Here is a 19,261-nt window from a genome sequence, read left to right as displayed (position 1 = left end):
AACAGTTCTCCACAGTCCACACAAATTGCACTGCACGAAATTTCCCCTCTGTCCTGTGGCGGGCCACCATCCATCTGCCATATCAAACAGGGATCTAGAAAGCAGCTGACTAAGAACCAAAATAATGGTGTGTGACAACCCAGTGCTTTCGCGGGCCAGCCAATTGTTTGTATTTGTGGTTCTGCTTTGTCATCAACAGCAGGCTTTTCTAATCTCTGCCACAAAGGCAACAATACACTCTGGAAGGCCCCAGGCTCGCAGCATGTGCGGTCACAGCCAGGGGGAGGTTTTGGGGGCTATTTCGCCAGCGGCCAGTGCTGTGCAGCGTTTAGTCTAGCATGAGACAGCCAAGGGTGAGCACCCGAGTTTTCACACAATAAAGGTGCGGAAGGGGACCAAGCACTCCGGGGATACCACCAGCCCACGGGAGAGAAGCCTACCACCATGTTCAAGACCAGCTACCTGCGCGAAGTGCGCAAGGAAAAGTATGAGCGCTCAGATGTCTTCGACGAGGAAACCGAGGACTCTGAATCCTCTGCAGGTATCTCAGCCATCCAGGGCTGGGAGAGCCTTCAGGAGCTCAACAGCCGCTTTGCCCGCTACATCAACAGAGCGCGAGTCCTGGAGCAGCGCAACGCCGTGTTCCGCAAGCAGCTGGAGACGCTGCAGCGGATGGAAGAGGCCAGCGGCCTGGAGGAAGCCTTCACAGAGCAGATCGAAGTCAACAGGCAGCGCATTCGAGAGCTGTTCTCTGACCACGCCAAGCTGGAGCGAGAGCTGAAAGATGCCTGCTGCATGCTGGATGAATTCACCAGCAAGTAAGAGAGTGGGCCGTGGTTGGTCTTATCTGTGTGTCAAAAGTTAAAAAGAGAGGAGTGGAGTGATGTTAAGAGAAAGAGAAAAAAATCAAAAAGCAGACAATAAGAAGAAGATAAGTTAATCGATAATCACTGTCAGAATGGATGCTCAGTTTTCAAAGTCAAATCAATTTACTGCTTTTTGATCAGAAAATCATGCAAACAGCTGAAAAATACCCGTATTCTGAATATTGTAACATGCAAACTGAAATAATTGTAACTGTAAAATACATGTAGTTAGTGGAATCAACTAATCTGTTCTCATTATCTTCACATGAATATACAAGTTTTACTTATTCAAGTTAATTAAACTTAGAATTTCTAGTATTTACTTTCAGGACTTACACACATGAGTTCCTCAAACTTAATATTTTGATGATAAATACTAAATTATACATGCTCACATTAATGTCAACTTGAAGACAATGTAGACAAGCAACATTTTTTCCGAGTTACTCTGGATCATTCACAGAACACAACAGGTTCAATAGACTATTTGTTCAGTGGTTCTAGTGGACACAGCTCACGAAGAGGTCTGAGAATCGTCCAGAGTAACAAATGCTGCGAGCACTGCAAATGAAATTCACTTCAGCCGTATTGATGTGGTGGCAGGAGTCTTCAGGGCAGATGTCTCAAGATGTCTGCAGGGAGTGTTTTTTTGGAACTTGTGGTGAACCAACCCTTTGATATAAACTATCTACAGAAGTAGTGCTATCAGGTATCTGCAGGCAGCGAAGCCTCAGTACATTACTGATCTGCTGAAAAGAATATTGACCTAGTTGGGTTAAATCAGCTTGTGAAGACAGCTGGATTTCACCATGTGTAGTTTCCATTTGCAGCTCTGACATGTTGCAAACACAGAGGTGTTGTGTTTCCAGAATGAGATGAGTTAAAAATCACCCGCCCTGTCTCGCTGACAGTGCGGACAAAATGCAATCAGACTTAAATAATGTACCATGAAATACTGCAGCTTAATATGTTAATGTTTTATCTTTTATCTTTTCCTGCTTTATATAAACACATAACTGAGATGTTTTATGTTTCAGATACAGAAATGAATGTGATTATCAAGAACAGCTACGGGGCACTCTGGAACAGTTAAACAAGGTACTGTATGGACGAATTTAAGTTTGTTTACACAATCATTTGAATTTAAATGAATAGCATTTTAATAAATATGCATAAGAATTCTGTAAATGTAGACCTGGAAAAACCTGAGCATGTGGACCAAGAGAGCATAAAATTATTTGCAAATTATGGTATTTTTAAAAGTCACTAAAGTCAATATTTTACTGTTTTAGACATATTGATTGATTAAATACAGCACATCTACCCAAAGATAATTTAATTTGCACTATAAGTATGAGAAAAGGTTTATTATTGCTAAATACAAAAGATGTAACACAATGAATTGGGATTTCTACTGAGCTGGAAACTAAAGAGTTTTCTGCAGTGTTTCATTCAAGTGTTTTTGTGACTTTTCTTGAACTTGGTACACTTCACACTGTACATTTCACAGTTTTTCCCCCCTTGGGTACCCTGTTGTTTTTGTTTTTTTCTCTCCTCTCCTCCTGCAGGAGGCTGACAGTGCTCTGCTCAGAAACCTTGAGTATCAGATCCAATCACAGTTCCTGCAGGACGACATCAACTCCACCAGAGACAGACACAAGAAGGTCAGTGGTGCTTATCACAAATGATGAAAATTTAACTAGAAAGAAAACATACTCATTGTGCAACTAAAAAGTCTCAAACTCCCACGATAATCAAGCCTCTTACTGTAAGATGACACAGTCATGCAATAAATATTTTCTATAGGAAGCCATGAAATCTCAATTAAATCTCATCATTGCCATGAAGAAATAGATCCTGAGCAGTTATCAGGCATATCGATTGTCAGACCTCCTTTAGATTTAGTCTACTTTTATAGTACTTTTATTGAATTTTCTGTTTATCTTTTGTCCTTTTTTTTTTATAACTGAAAATGTTTTTTCATTGCACAGTATGTGTGCTTTGACCCAGATAAACCCAGTGTCCTAGAAATGATGTTTGTATTCCACTTATTTCTTTAAACAAGTACATTTTGACGGTAACATGATTGCTTGTTGGAAAACAAATGAAATTCATCGTCAGTCAATGTTTTGCAATTACATTCGGTAAAATGACTTCCTGTTTATGTTGTCAAGATACGTAATTCAGGTGGCATAACAGCTCTCTCAAAACATATTTGCAGTTGTGTATAATATAAATTCCATTTCTGCAGGACAGAGTCGCAAAGAGAGACCATCTTGCAAATTAACTTAGTCTATAAATGCTATAATTATGTAGCATCAGTGTATTCTGTGTATCCTGTATCGCTGACATTTATGTCAGAGACACAGGATTTACAAATGGAGAGGAACTTGCATCAGCAGGAGTTTTCTTCTGTTGCCGTGCACAAACTGCCTTACTGACACTGCTGTGAGTTGGGATGGATAAATGTAGACAAAAAGATTTCATGTACTGTCCATATCAGTGTCTGTGTTTTTCTGACAGTTAAAAAAAATGGTTGCACTTTATTTTACAGTACACTAATAAGACATAACAAGCCGTACTTCATATCAAATTAGACAAAAACTAGAAATGCTCCAGATTTGGTTCATATTGTTTTTAAATGGGGCAGTAGCAGATATTTGATTTCACTTTAGTTTACAGTACAGTTCTTTTGTAATGTGTCCCTAATTACCCTTTAATAAAGTCCAATGAAGGTATAATGAAGAGACTAATATGGTCTAATGAAGAGCAAATTTTTTTTTGTTGACAAAATACAGTTTCTTACATCTACTCAGTGTAATGTAAAATAAAGTGAGACCAAAAAAATCTTCCGCAAGGGCATTAAACCTAATCTAAATTGAATCTTATATGCACAATACAATATTTAGCTTTAAAAGGTTAGCATAAATAAATAAAATAAAATATTATAGAAATCAATCTCTTGTCAGTGGCCAGAGAAAGTGTTGTGGGCTGTATCAGTGTATCTAAATCAATATGTATTTTCACAGAAGTGACAGTGAGCAGCTGCTTTGATTCTACTTATCGATGGCTGTTATTAAATCGACCAGTTAAAGCCTCCGACTGAGAAATGGCTTTAATAATTCCTTGTCATCGTTCAAAGCAGTTTATTCCTCTGATCTATCAATCTTTAAAGATTACCACGTTTGGAAATACCCTGTTGTTAACTCCATGTTGTTCTTTTGACAGCATCTTTGACCTCAGGGCAGTATATTTTCCATGGATTTACTGAAAAATTCTCAGACAGCGAAACCCGAGCCACAGCAAAGAATACTTGTTCAAAGCATTTTAGACCTCAGCGTGTTTTTCTTTCTGTTGCTTTTGAACACTGTTGACCTCAGGACCACCACCACTCGAGCGACAAGGCACAAAACCTTGACACAGGTGCCAAAACATGTGTTGTGATGTACCTGGGGCTTTAGCGGCAATTTACCTGCTGTGATGTGAGTGAGGACAGGATTGCAGAGAAAATGTAACACTCGTCTTGACAGGCACTGACACATGGCAGGAAGGCACAGAGAAAAAGACAAAAACTGAAATATTACCCTCTGTGCAGTCGAAATTGCTTGAAGGTAAAACACAATTGCCACAAAATTGCTGAGACAAAGTAAAACAAGACAGTGACGTAATGCTTTCCATAGAGGCTTTGATATTTTTTAAGTTTTCACACCAATACTGCTTTTGATGACGAATTAATTCGTGACTCTGCAATTTTGAGATAGCATATCAAAGGGCACTGCTATTACTATATTATGTGGGAAAGAATAGGGCATCGTGTCACATGAATATTGGACTTGTGGTCCTGAGCTTTGAAGTAATCCCCCAGGGAGACAGGAAATATATCTCCTCTTTATTACCGGGTCTGAGATTATGCTTGTGCAAATGGATTTTTAAAAGAAACCCTCTTTGCTGTATAGAAATGCAGGATACCATTTATCAGTGTGTTTCAGCTACATGAAAGGCTTTTATTGGCTACTTTCATTCTCTCACACAATCCTCTATATGCAATACAAAGCAAATAAGCAAGAGGCTTGTGAGCAGACCAGACAAATTGGTTTGCAAAACAGCTCACAAACTGAAACAGCTCAGGGATGTTCCTCCTTTTTGCTGACTTTAATGTTTTATGTTCTATATTTTCCTCCTCTTCTCAGAACCTCGCGGAGATCCAGACCTATGTAAACATTTTACAGCAAATCAACCAGACACTTCCCCTTGTTCCCAATGTGTCAGTGGGCATCTCCGAGGTGAGGTCACTAATGTTGTCACCGTGTGAATGTGTGTGCGTGCTGCGGTCCCTGGGGGAGAAGATGGTGTTTGCATGTGTGTCAGCCCGGCTACGTGTCTGGGGTTGATGAGGTTACCAGCCTCTCAGTCCAACTGGTTGCCCGCGCCTGTGTGTGTGTCTGTGTTTTATTGTGTGTACGTGTGCTTGTGCATGTGCAGTCAAAAAGTACATGAGACACATGGACAGCAATTTGAGAATGTCAGGACACATAATGGAGCAAATGCCAGGAAGAACGGCTGTGCATGCTAATTTTTTGACCACAGTGACGGTCCTTTGTGTAGCTGATTGGAGTCTTATTTATACAAACATTTCTCAGAGACTGAGCTGCTCTGGATGCGCAAATTGTTTAATTGGTTGAGTTAAATTTCAGTGGGGAGAGACAAAGAGCCACAGTGCGTGCCTGCTGTGTTGGGCTTACATCCATAGAAAATAAGAAAATAAAGGTAGACATTGCTCTCCATTACCATAATCAGAAATTATTTTTTCTTAACATTAAAGGCCACCAAGACATCAAATTTATCCAAAAAATATACCACCAGTTGTTGTTCTAACATTGACAAATTATGAAAACTCACACAGGGCAAGTGTTAAACCGGTGATAGCTGCATGTCCATCTAAAATTAATACACAATGCACATTTCTTCTCCAGTAGGCTGCATGATCTATTCCAAAGATCATCATACAGAATACACAACTGCCATTGATGGTGGAGGATTTACAAGAGAAATATAGGCCCTATTGTAAATGACCATAAATACCCCTAGAAAACATATGTTACTACAAACTACTCTTTATCAAATGCATTCTGTATGTATGCATTCATAAAAAAAGGCTGCATGTTCACTTTTCAATAGCAAATTCTGTACTTCTTCAGCCTGATTTAACTGGAAACTAAACACTACACAGTCAAATCTCTTCCATCCTTCGCCAAATATTTAAGGATAGCAAGAGACAAGCTAGAAGGCTAAGTCAATAAATAAATAAACATGAAAACATGTTACTTTCCAAGTCCTCCCAAGGTGACAGACTCAATAGACAGGCTGCAGCTTAAAGACAAGCTAGTCTAATCTCTGCAGTGCCACATTACCATTGATTGTACAAAATAGCTAACGTGCACCCACACCAAAACACCATAATCTTATAGACATAAAAGTCAGAAAAGTTTAACAGCCACCAACTGGAAAAAGATTTAAACCATACCTGCTTGACTTACTTATCAGGGAACGTTAGCCTTTTTTAAAGCATTTTTCTGCCTGTTTGCAGCAGTAATATAGGTTGGCTGATAAATCTTTACCAATTAACCTCTGTCTGCCTCCAGAGGTTTAGTGTTAACACAGTTTAATCATCCTAAATATGTTCATTGGCTTTAAAGTTTAGTCAATCAATGCCATTTAATTTCACTTCATTTCTATTTCGCCCAATTCAGCTCTTTAGGAATGATCTAGCACAGGTGAAAATGATTCCCTACATGAATGATCTTCAAGTTTAGGAAGCAAGTTTGGGGATTCTGAAACTGAATTCATTTTGATTATTTGGTTCCCCATTCATCAGGTTTATGCTTTAGAGACGTTCTTAATTTGCACTTTTATTAATAGCAGTGATGCTTCCTAAACATGGAAATGAAAATGAAAAGCAATTGGATTTTAATTTAAAATCTGCCCAAAAAACAAGAACACCTCTGCTGCCAATAAATGTTTAAATATCATAAACTTGATGAACTAAAGTGATTTAAAATGCTGAGAACCACAACTACTTAGCTACTAGGCCTATAGATAACGTACCAGGGGTAATAAGTAAAGCTCTAATGACCGTCACTTATGTCACTTTTATCATTATTACTTGAGTTTCTGGGTTTAGGGCACTGCACTCCAAACACTCAATTGATTCATTTTAAACAGTATATGAAAAGAAAACTTCACTGCTGCTGGCAACACAATGGTTATAGAGCCCATAAATTCAAAAATCAATCAGTGAACCTTTTAGTACAGTGAGACTTCAGAGAGACTTAACCTCTGGCTGTCTGAGTGTTTGTGTGTGTGTGTGTGTGTGTGTGTGGTGTAGCCTTAATGTTGTAAAGACACACTGTGCTTCTCTGCATGTTCTCATTGATTGTGTGTCCAATGTGTAAAGGAGCAGGAGAAGCTGCTGGCCCAGAGGAAAGTGCCGGGGCTGCAGAGTCAGCTGGAGGAATATAAGAGCGCCCTCTGTCAGCTGCAGTCCCAGAAACAACGCCTACAGGCTGAGGTGGGTCACATGGTCACCATGACAACAGCAGGTTTCCCGTTGATTACGTGCACCGTTTTCCTTATTTAATCACTAAGCCCGTAATTACAGACAGAGACATTAAGGAGTTCACAAAAGAACCAAATGTATTTCCATCACAAGACAGACACCACTAAGTCCTGTCCTCTGTTGTGAATACACTGTAGCTCAGAATAGTAGTGTGTTTTGTAGGGCTACAGCTAGCCATTATTGTCATTTTTCATTAATCTGCAGATTATTTTAATTGATGCATCTACAAAACATCAATAGGACAATTGTTTTCCCAGAGCCGTACAATATATTCAATTAGAGTGTCTGTACACACCTGGGTGAGGATTGGCATATGGCCCCGTTGGTCTAGCTATAAATAGCAACAAATTCATTGATAACTAGAGGCTGCAGTGCATGAATGGATTTGTCACAGGCTTTTCCCATGGGAAGGTGGGGTTTGAGTCCTGTCTTGGACAGTAAGAATTCAGCGTATTGTGAAGTAAGAAGAAAGTTAGACTTGGTTGACTTTATTTAAACTATTATTTTCAGTTTTCAGTCACTGTTTAGTTAGGTTTAGGCATCAAACAGACATCAGGGTGCTTGTCTGTATTATGTTAGACTATATACACCTGGATGTTAACAGCCACATTGGCTATTCAACGCCGGGTGCAAATAGCATCTGCCGTATTCACTTTACTATCATAGAAGAAATATGAAACCTGAAAATATTCACATCTGAATAGCTGGAGCCAGTGAGTTTTTGGCATTGCTGCTTTAAAAATGACTTAAATGATTAAATGACTATTAAAATTACCAATTATTTTTCTGTCAAACAACTAATAGATTAAACAAAGAATCCTTTCAGCTCCCAGATTTTGAGAAAAACCCTTTGGCTGTTTGTCTTATTAACTACAACCTGTTCAAAAGATAACTACTAACATATATATGCCACTGTTCTTATCTAGAGTTGCAACTTTTAATCAATTATTAATTGTTTATTAAATTAATTGCCAACAATTTTGATAATCAATTAATCAGTTTGATCAGTCAAAATTCTCAGATTTCATCTTCTTAAATGTGAATATTTTCTGGTTTCTTTACTCCTCTCTGACAGTAAATTGATTGTGAACTAAACAAGACATATGAAGTTGTCATGTTGAGCTCTTGGAAACACTGATTGACATTTTTTTTTTTACCAATTTCTGACATTTTAAAATAAATTATTAATCAATTAATCAAGAAAATAATCGACCAATTCATCAACTATGAAAATAATTATTAGTTGCAGCCCTATTCTCATCAATTATGTATTTATTTACACACCAATCTCCAAATATTTCAATCACATTTGATGTTTCTGTCTCAATTAATAAATGTGTTTCTATGTTTACATATGCTTTTAGAATGATTATTCAAAGAGAATTTTTGCTATTCTCATTTCATTGTTAGGTTTCAAGGTATTGATTACTGATTAATAACTACTCACTGAGCAAGATATTAAATCGCCCTCCACCTTGCAATGTTGTACTAACGGATAGATGCTGCAAAAGTACCACTAGATGTCAGCCATGACCACCTAATGACAGCAGGACAGTCGGTGAAGACAGTGTTTCCTTATAAGAAATATGACACAGGGCTGCTTCAGGTTAATGGAATTAAGTAGCACATGATCAAATTTGGAACGTGCCTTGATTTCCAACTTGGCTGTTTTGTCCCTACAGGTTTTGACTAAAGACAGACCTCTGCTGTGTGCACAAGTGATGCTCTTTATTCTGCTTATGTTGTGCACCATATATCTCTTACCTCTTTGGACCCTGTAAAGCAGGGCTGCTCCAACACACCTGATTCAAATGATCAGCTCATCATCAAGCCTCTGCAGAAGCCTGATCATTTGAATCAGGTATGTTGGAGCAGGGAAACATCTAAAACATGCAGGACAGGGGTCCCTGAGGACCAGGGTTGGGCACCACTGCTGTAAAGGCTTACAATGTGATATGTTTCAGACATATTTGGTTTTCAATTGCATCGCTTTACATCAGTAAATTACTGTTTTATTTGTCTGAAAACAGTTTTCATTTGCACAAGTCTTGTATCAAACACTGAGTTTTAATTTCTCTCAACTTCTCATTTTCATTAGCAACACATAATCAATTAGCATTGTTTCTAATTGTGTCCCCAAGTGGCTAGGTGATATTTTGAAATCATCATTTCTTAATTAATTCCTGCCTCTGTCATTCAGACTACAGCGTTGGAGCAAGCCATCAAAAACACACAGGAGAGTTATGACGATGAGATCCAAATGTACAACGAGAAAATCGAATCTCTGCGGAAGGAGATCGAGGAAGCTGAGAGGTCCTTGGAGAAGTTCACCAGTGAATGTCGCCACCTTGCCATGTACCAGACATCTCTTGAAAATGAGCTGGAGAGGTACAAGAGGATCATTGAAAACGAAGATAACAGGTAGACTGCCTCCACCTGGTCGCCGACATAGACAGATATGCACATACACAGACATACAAGGCCTGACTACATAGCTATTTTAAAAAAAGGCATGTAGAAGAATGGAGCTCTGCAATGAAATTGATTTTGCTCTTTAGAAACCTAGTAAATCATATTAATTTTACACCACCAAATTATGACCAGGATAGATGGGTTTAATCATGAAACTGACATGAACATCAATCATCAGCTGCAGAAACTTGGTTTAAGGATTGAAATTACTCTCAAGATGGAGGCAGAGCTAAACCAATTCTGAGGTCATAACTTCAGATGTTTGATAAGCCAACAAAAAAGATTTTTTATGCTTTATTTTAATTAACTTCTCCCTACATGATGGTCTCCACAGATCTAAGATGAACAAGACCATCCTGTGCTTCTTGAGAATCACTTCTCTATTAAAAACAGTAACATTTAAAGTGATTTACTTTCAGTGTATTTGTGGGTTGTTAACTCTGTTGTTAAAGCTCCCACATTCCCCAAAACACCTTGGTGACTTACAGGTAAAGGGTTAGGTCCTCTTCAAATAACAGGAGGCACATGCTGTTGTAACTAGGTTAGATGTAGAGTGCAGAATCAGCCAGCAGGTGGCACTGTTTGACAACACATGTTTTCCTGTACTGTGCTAGCACAACAAGCACAGAGGGGTTTTTTCATGTCAGATTAGCTACATTTGTGTGACACTGTCTGTAGTTTTCTTGTTAAAAATGGAAATAACCAATTTCCTTATCACATTTCTCAGCATAGCAAAGCTTTACATCTTTACATGGTTGTTGTATGGCTGTTACTGACATTTCACTGCTCTTTTTCCTGCAGGTTGAATTCAGCGATAATTGGCACTCCCATTACCCTGTTCACAACTAATTACCGCTACACTCACACACCCACTGCATCAAGCAGGGGGAGAGGTAAGGGCACTGTGAGCACATCACACACAGCTGGTTTACATTGAGAATCACTGTGAAGTGCACGTACAATCAGCTGCTATTGTAGAGATAACTGTGTTCTCTCTTAGGGTTTTTTTTTCCCCACATACAGACCTTTTTAAACAAACCAAACTCTTTAAGTGGACCAAAAGTAAACCAATGGGAAAGGGACTCGGTTGTTTTTGTATTCACATTGTCAGTTCATTTGAAAGAGGACTCAGTTCTCCTCTTCTTCCTTCCATATCTTCCTCAGACCAAACTACCTCTCATCCACCAGTCTTTTTTGCATTACCAGCGGACATGGTTCCATCTATTTGTTTTTCGAGCATTCCACTGCGGTGCATTTGATCTGTTTATGGCAGGCCTAGACAGCTACAATACAATGGCAAAGGGAAAAGCAGACTTGGAGCACTTTGTGTTCACAGGGACCCTAAAGTGAGCTTCCAAGGAGGAGTATGGTACTGAGTACTGAGTCCTAATAACTCTGAGTTCATTTGAAGGGCTGAAAGGGACCAAGTGTGACCTTTAAAGATTCAGTCTTATACAGCTCACAAAGCTGTGTCTCTCAAAGCAATGTATTTAGCATCCCACATTTGGGGGCACTGGTGCATACCAAAGTTATAATCAACCAAGACCAACTCAAGATCAAGACCAGAGCAATGAGAATGAAACAAGACCAAGATTTTGAGTGTTGAGAACAAGTCATGGCCAAAACCAAGAGTGATGCCAAGACCAAGTGCTGTCACACCTCTATACTGTGGTGTGTAACATTTATGTAATTGCACAGGTAATTTAGTGATATCTCTCTTACTGTGGTCTTGAAATAAAATCTTGCAAGATGAGACTTGAGAGACTTGAGAGACTTGAGACCAGTCTCAAGACCAAGACCAACCTCAGATACAACAACACTAGTGCATACATAATTCTGTTCTTTTCTTAGCTCACCAGCTCCAGCTTTTTGACTTATGATGTCATTTGTGTCCAGATATCACCCAGGCTATCCAAGATATCACCAGCGTCAAGCCTCGCCAAAAGATTCTGGCCAAGAAGGTCCTGAAGAAGAAAGAGCTGACCCCAAAAGACGTGATGGACAATGGCCAGGAGGAAAGAAATGGGAGCACCGCTGGAGAGGCTCCAGATGAAGAAACAAGAGGGAACCCTGAGGAAGTGCAGGAGGAGAGGGTGAAGAGAAGAGAGCAGAGACCTGTCCTCACTGGAGTGTCTCCACAGGATGTCCCAGATGGCGCTCAGATCAGCAAGGCATTTGACACTCTTTGTAACATCGTCAGAGACAGAATGAGGAAGTACAAGAAGCCTGAGCCAATTGCTGACTTCTACACCAAGGGTCGTTACGTCCTTGTCACCGGTGAAGGAAGCTACCCCGATCCCTGCTTCTGCACCTCCACACCATCAGCCGGCCACATCTTCGTCACTATCAGAGATAGTCCCTATGAGCTTTATGGACATAGATCACCCTCTCCTCCACCTCCACAGCCCATGGTTCATCCAAGGCCTCTCAGTCCCACCTTGCCTTCTAATGGAGGCGGAGAAAAGGAGGATAAGAGTGGAAGAGGTAAGGATGCTAATGGCGGTAAAGGAAAGCATAAGAATGGAGAGCCTCAGCCTCACTCCAAATCTCCCAGCCCAGTCCCTCCACCCTCTGGCCCAAGCCCCGGCCCCAGAGATCCCACCCCAGCTGCCAGTCATCCCAAGAAAACCGGGAATGACAACGGAACGAGTGGGCCCACTCCAAAGCCTGCACCTCGTGGTGCCAGCACCAGCTCTAGCTCCAGCTCCAGCACCAGCACCAGCACCAGCTCTGGCAGCTTTAGCCCAGACGCAATGAGCTACGAGAAGGTGGAGGTGATGGAGTCTGTGGAGAAGTTCTCCAATGGCCGCAAGGTTAAAGGTTATGAGGAAACTTCCATGGTGGTGGAAACCATGATTGAGAAGTCCAGCAAGAAGAAACATTGAAACCACGTCGCCTGACATGAAGAGATAGTCAGCTCCACCAGGGTCGTACATGGTTCAGGTCCAGTAACAAGAAGACAATACGGATGTTGGTATCAGACTGCATAAATGCCACTGTTCCTCAAACTGCTGTAATACAAACAATGTTTTTGTCTCTGAGACCAACCATGCTAAAGACCAACCACACATTCCTGCTCTGATATTCAATGCTCTTCCATTTGCTTGCGGTCTCTGGTCTTGCGTCCAGAATACGTTTTGCTGGTTCCATAAGTACTGCTGTTGTTGTTCGACTTAACACCAATGCTCATGCTATGAGTCCTTTACTGTCTGAAAACTTGGGACAATGAAAGACAAAGCTCCTTGCCACCAATAAAAATTTATATGAAAAAAAGATATAAAAACTGAGAAGTTGTGCCACCCTCTGAACTCTGTCTTAGAACTCCAACTTTCCCCTTTGAGCTCATTTGTTCAATTGGATGCCATTGCCTGCCCTCAGCATATTTTTGCTGTGTATTAATTTGCTTTGATATATTGAATAATAAAAAAGATTCAAACATCAATTAATACTGCTTGTTTTCTTTTAGCCGGACACATTGCATCAAGTACCGCACACAGCCAGTAGCTCATAAAACCACTCAAGCATGCATGTGTTTTTGGTATTGTAACAGTTTACAGATGGTTGTCACAGTATCCTTCACTTCTTAACTCTGGGATAAGAAGTCTGTCTTCTATTCTATTCAGTCAATTCTCGGGGCTGCAACATCCACAGGAAACTCATTCATTTTTCATATTGCGATGAATAGTGCACAATGTTCTCTGCATTTACCGTAGTATGATTCAGTTTGTCTCCAGAAAGAGTAGAAGAATAGTAAGAGAAAGAGAAGTGGAGGTAGAAAGACACAAAGATGACCTTAGATATGAAAGACGGAATGAGTAACGTGGATTTGTAAGTAAAATAAGAAATATTTGACCTGAGCTAGACATATCTGGCTAAATGCTCCATTCTGTTGCTAACTTTATCTGTGGGTTTTTGCTGAAAACAGTCACCTGATACCTCTGGAAGTGATGCTAAATATTCCCCAAACAGCTAAAGGAACATGCAGAATCAGCTTTCACATTACCTTCATCCATTAATAACATTAAACAATACTGATTATAGCCGCTTTAAACAAACAAGATCAAGGTCAAGATTATTAGTAGTCTCCCATGCTTATGGTCTTGCAAGAGAGTTTCTAAAAATTAGTTCTACTTTTTAAAATAAAAGTGTTACCTTCTGTTTCACAGAGAATATATTTTGCCATAAAATAATTCTCATCACCCTTCTCTGCTCTTTAGAAATCCAGTGTATTTCCTGCAAAATCCAGCCACACAGCAGCAGATGTCCCTTTAAATTCAGTGAGACTGAGTCTTCGCTCCATGTTTTACAGATTTATAGTAAATACATGAAAATTGTCAGGACAGTGATTTATTGATGCTATATGTAGCACCTTTAACAAAAACATGTGTCTATAAAGTGAAGAGTACCTTGGCATAAGTAGCTCAGGCTCCACTTTTCTGGGGGCATTTTCCCTTTATTGGACACCACAGTACAGAATGAAAAAACAGGGGGGCGTTCAGGTAGATTACTGGACCACTAGGATGCTGCTTGTGCTCCACTTTCAGAAAATATTTCAGAAAATCTTATTCCACATTCTCTGTCTTCTGTTTTGATCAAATTAGTTGTTTTCCCTATCAATGGACAGAGAATGGCAGGCTATTTTTACTCAGCATGTTCATCAGTGTGTTGCAAATCACTCACGTGCTTTATAATAAACAGCTGAATCGATTTATTATAGTTTACGTCAAAGATTGAAATATGAACTGAGGACCACAGGCTGCAAAATGAATCACATATTCCTTTCCTTGTTTATATAAACAGTGCATGTCACATAAAAATATAAACAAAAAGAAGTATCACTGCTCTGTTTGCAAGATATTAAACTTTAAGTAGAATGACACAGAAAATCATTTACAGTCACAAACTGTACAACAGTTGGCAGAAGAGAGGTGCAGGGCAGTTAAAGCAAAAGCATGAAAGAGTGGACTATATTTGGTTTATGTACAATTCTGTAGAGTGTAAAAATTCTGCTGATATAGTTTGCTTTCTCTATGTAGAACAGATTAGTAAAGGTTACACTTTTTATCATGATTGGATTACAAGAAACATTCATTGAAGGGTGGGGGGCTAATTGAAACACTTGATAACAAAAAGCAGACTGAAGAGGGGCAAAGAGGTAGACAAAAGGGAGGATAACGAGAGAATGAGAAGAACTGAGGAGATGCAGCGGGATTGCAGAGAAGAAGAGAGATAAGAGGAAGTGAAGGAGTTGGCAACATGCAGATGAGATTTTAGTTGTTTTTACTCAGCAAGCTCTTCAGACTTCTCTCTACGGCCTCATCCAGCTCCTCCTCCAGCTCCTCCTTTTTGGACATAGCAAGTTTAGACTGATAATCACGCACTATCTGGTCTATATAAGGGGCACTTTGTGTTCCGTGCAGCATGAGAGTCCACTCCTTCAGGACTCCGCGCTGTGGCTCCTCGCCCTGAAAGCCCACCTCCAGGACCCAGGTCCCGCGGGGGTCCTCGCCCCAGGTGTGGGTGGTCATGAAGGGCCACTTGTCGAAGCCCACCTTGGCGTCGTCGTCGCGGGGCCTTCGGCTCAGCAGGATGGACTTGGTGCCCATGGGTGAGGTCATGTTGATGTTGAGGTCTCCACGGCGGCTGGCATTGACTGTGACCACCGCCTGAACATGCTCCAGGTAGCGGACAAAGTTGTCCTTCCCCTGGCAGGCCTCAGTGGTGATGGCCAGCACCAGCTTGTTGCCAGACTGGATTTTACTGGAGAAGGAGAAACAGATTGAATGAGTTAAAACTGTGTGACAGAGCTGCAGAGAAAAGTCAAATATCAAGATGTGAAAGAGATGGTTTGGATTTTTTGAAGTGGGGTTGTATGAGGTACTTATCAATAGTCAGTGTGTTATCAGTAGTTAGGAGAAGCAGAAAGGGGCATTAGCATGGAAGCTAAGTAATATACTGCTGTGGACAGGGTCAGTAACAGAAGGTCCAACTAATATTATTATATTATATTATATTTTCACAGCTTTACGTTGCCATCAGACAGCCTTTTATGTCAGGAAAGTAATGTTACATTAACCAAATATATTCTCTCCAAACAAACCAGACTTCATTGGCGAAATCAGCAATTTTACCTCACAGAACACATGAGTTGCTGGTCTACCACTGCCTTGGTCTGTTAGTTGGTTTGTGTTGTTGTGTGAATTTGGTCTGTTAAAGGTTAGTTTGGCTTCATCAAAGTTACACAATATCACAAACAAACTAACAGATTGAGTTAGCAGTAGACCGGTAACTCCCGTGTTCTGTGAGGTAAAATTGCTGTTTTTTCCTGTGGAGTTTGGTTGCCTTGGAGAGAGTAATATTTGGCTTATATAATATCTGATTCCCATCAGAAAAAGCTATCTAAAGCAACGTGGTGAATATATTCTAAATATAGTGTACACTTAAACAACACACAACAAATAAAGAGCAAAAGTCAACTATAAAGAGTTAAATGAATATAGACAGCACCGCAGCACAGTCAGATGGCTTTTGGGCATCTCTGAGAGACCTGGTGAAAAACTATTTTTGTCTATCAGTCTACTTACAGCACAGTCAATCCTTCCTTCCTTTGAATGTCCCAGTAAATACAGTACTTGACCTATTTTTCCTATAGAACCATCCAACCCTGACGGAGAATCAACCCTCTTTTTGATCCCTCTCCCTCATCACACAACAGCAGCGATGACTGTCAGGTCTGCTTACTTTACCGTGTAATTTATCTCTAGTGGACAGAATAAAATACTCTGCTATTTGGTCCACAATCCATGGCCACCTTTTATATTTTGTGCAACACACTGATGTTCTACAGTAGCTGCCACCAGTTTGTGGTGATTTTTATTGCTTTCTGTCAAAATGTTTTAAACTCTGCTATGTTTTTATTCAGAATTTGTAATTTCTCATTTACTTCAATACGTGACAAAGAAATCTGAAGAATAGAACCAAGAATAGACCTCAGTAGACTCAGTAGTAGAAAAATAATCCCTTTCTATCATCACTTATGACCCTGCCCCCTGCCTATATTTTCTCATTTTCTCTTTATTTTGCTGTGTCATTTAAGGGTAGGCTTTAAGGCTCTATATGTCTAACATGTTCTATACTGGACAGCCTCTTCTCACTTTTTCAATTCTCACTCCCTTTCAGTGCATAAAGAGACTCTTCTTCTTTTTGAGTCATAATGGATTTGTTCAGAACAGACTGTAAAAGACAGCTCGTCCTGGTATTGTTGTTGCTTTGTGGTGGAAGACATACTGCTGTTCCCATCTCTTTAGGTGATGGAAGGAAAGAGCGAGAACACAGCGGGGCAGGGGTGGCGGCCAGAGGCTATGAGGAGGCTTAATAACATTATTAGAGGCCGAGGCTGAGGGAGACGTGAGGAACAGCATTGAGTTTGAAAAATGATTAATAGAGCGCTATGCTGAGCACAGAGACGTGAGTGCAGCAGTGAACATCTAATGGCTGATAAAGCGAATTACAATTCCCAGAAAAATAGAACAATTCACAGTGGGGTGTTTCACAGTGAGTTACACCCAACATTTGACATAACCAAATGTTAAACAGTTTTCCCATTAACAACATGATTCTACATGAGTGGATTGTTATGTGTAAAAACAAAGTACAAAGAGAGAACTTTTAAGTTGCAATTTACTGCCCACTTTCTTTTTATTATCCATCTTCATTTTCATTAAGTGTCACTATTGTTTATATTTAATTATGATTAATTTTAATGCATTAATGTGAGTATAATTAAAGAGAGGAATAGGGCTGGGCGATATGGCTGAAAATTAGTTATGCTAAAATTTTTCATTCACTGTTGATACTGATTATTATTGATAATTGTTAATGACCTATAAACACAAGAGAAAAATGGAATCATTTAACCACTTAATTTAAAATTTTAACCACTTTATTTATCAAGGCACACAAGTAATAGACTTAATAGACTTTTTTAAAAAAGCCAAATTGGCTAGCTGTCCTTTTATTATAAATAATGTCCTCATCACTCATGTCATGTCTTGTCATCTACACTCATTTTTTAACCCTCCCTGTTTCTGTTGTTGTGTCACATGTCGATGGTCCAACTGAAGAACACACCTGGCATACAGCCACTGCAGAAGAGAGTTTGCTGATGCTATTGTGCTGAACTTTATTTCACTAAACTTCAACTTGAATCCTTCTTTATCAGTTGCTTCTCCAATTACGGTTCACGACTGATAATAATTATCGGGTGTGTATATGAATTTACAGAAGTAATGTACTTATTTTAAGCCAAAACATGATCTTTCCTGAACCTACCCAACTACAGGGTGCATATTTATTATCGGAGCCCTGTGTGTACAAAACAGACTTTAGAGGTCTACAGCATTATAGTTTGAAGCATAGTGCCACCAAACAAGCTGCCATTTTTGGTGAGCTGGGAGTAAGAACATGTTGTCAATAAACATTATCAGTTCAACTGATGTTTATAACACTGTAAATGGTTAATAAACATTTTAAAACATACGGAAACATTATTTGAAGGTTTGTTAACAGTGAAATAACTATTAACTAAAGTTTAATTTATTAATGATGGTTATTAAAAATTGTTACCAACAATTTTTGTTTTGCTGTTGATGAAGTACACATCATTAGTTGTATTTCCTAGGACTATCTCAGAGTGAAAATGTTCACATGTCACTTTTGACCCCAAAGTGATTTTGTGCGCAGCAGGTGCACAGTTCCCATCAGATAATGGGCGAGAGTAATTACAACAGTCGGTCATAGAGCAGGCAGAGGGATGCCTCTGAAGGGCAGGACCAGTGGAGATTAAAAACAACCCCACTGCACAGTGGGGCACTGTGTGCCAGCTCCTCTGATAATGAGAAGTTCTCCTCCAGCTAAGTAAGCCACAGCCAGCCAGAGCAGCTATCAGATCAATGCTGAGCAGTGAGTTTGCGAGCATGGCTATGTTGGTGTTTATTGCTTTTCTCTCGTGATACACTATCATCAGAGGTGGGCTTGTTGTAATTATATCTCTCCCACAATAGAGGCAGCAGAAGCCCTGTGGTGCTGCTGTGGAAACAGTGAACTGATGATAAAAATGACACAACCAGTGATGCAGCTTTTAACACATAGCTCAAAAATAGCTCGAAAAAGAGAGATGGTATTCCTCCCTCAAAATACTGCCTTTACAAGCAGTTATTCTTGCAGATATTTAATGTCTGGCCGTGTCAAGGAATGTCTACAGACACAACCACACTGCATGGTAGGGAGACGTTCTCTGCACCATTTG

General features: G+C 39.8%; 2 protein-coding genes across 2 annotated transcripts in view; one reads left to right on the top strand and one right to left on the bottom strand.

Moving 5' to 3' along the window:
- The first annotated feature begins 280 nt into the window (after positions 1-280).
- bfsp1 (beaded filament structural protein 1) lies at positions 281-13,396 on the top strand. Its single transcript, XM_084735347.1, has 8 exons — positions 281-818; positions 1,904-1,964; positions 2,435-2,530; positions 5,057-5,149; positions 7,321-7,434; positions 9,683-9,903; positions 10,756-10,847; positions 11,851-13,396. Exons 1-8 carry the CDS (start codon positions 445-447, stop codon positions 12,837-12,839), a joined length of 2,040 nt encoding a protein of 679 aa, XP_084591473.1. The 5' UTR covers positions 281-444; the 3' UTR covers positions 12,840-13,396.
- Positions 13,397-14,647: 1,251 nt separating this feature from the next.
- pcsk2 (proprotein convertase subtilisin/kexin type 2) overlaps positions 14,648-19,261 on the bottom strand; it is a 35,541-nt gene continuing 30,927 nt past the window's right edge. Inside the window, exon 12 of the mRNA XM_084735348.1 lies at positions 14,648-15,714. Coding sequence (XP_084591474.1) covers positions 15,225-15,714 — 490 coding nt within the window. The 3' untranslated portion in view covers positions 14,648-15,224. The remainder of the gene's footprint in view (positions 15,715-19,261) is intronic.

This window comes from Lutjanus erythropterus, chromosome 14, assembly GCF_056507025.1.
Source record: "Lutjanus erythropterus isolate fLutEry1 chromosome 14, fLutEry1.hap2, whole genome shotgun sequence".
In the NCBI taxonomy this organism is placed as follows: domain Eukaryota; kingdom Metazoa; phylum Chordata; class Actinopteri; order Lutjaniformes; family Lutjanidae; genus Lutjanus; species Lutjanus erythropterus.
Note: the sequence above shows the minus strand (reverse complement) of the source record. Positions and strands in the feature narration are given on the sequence as shown.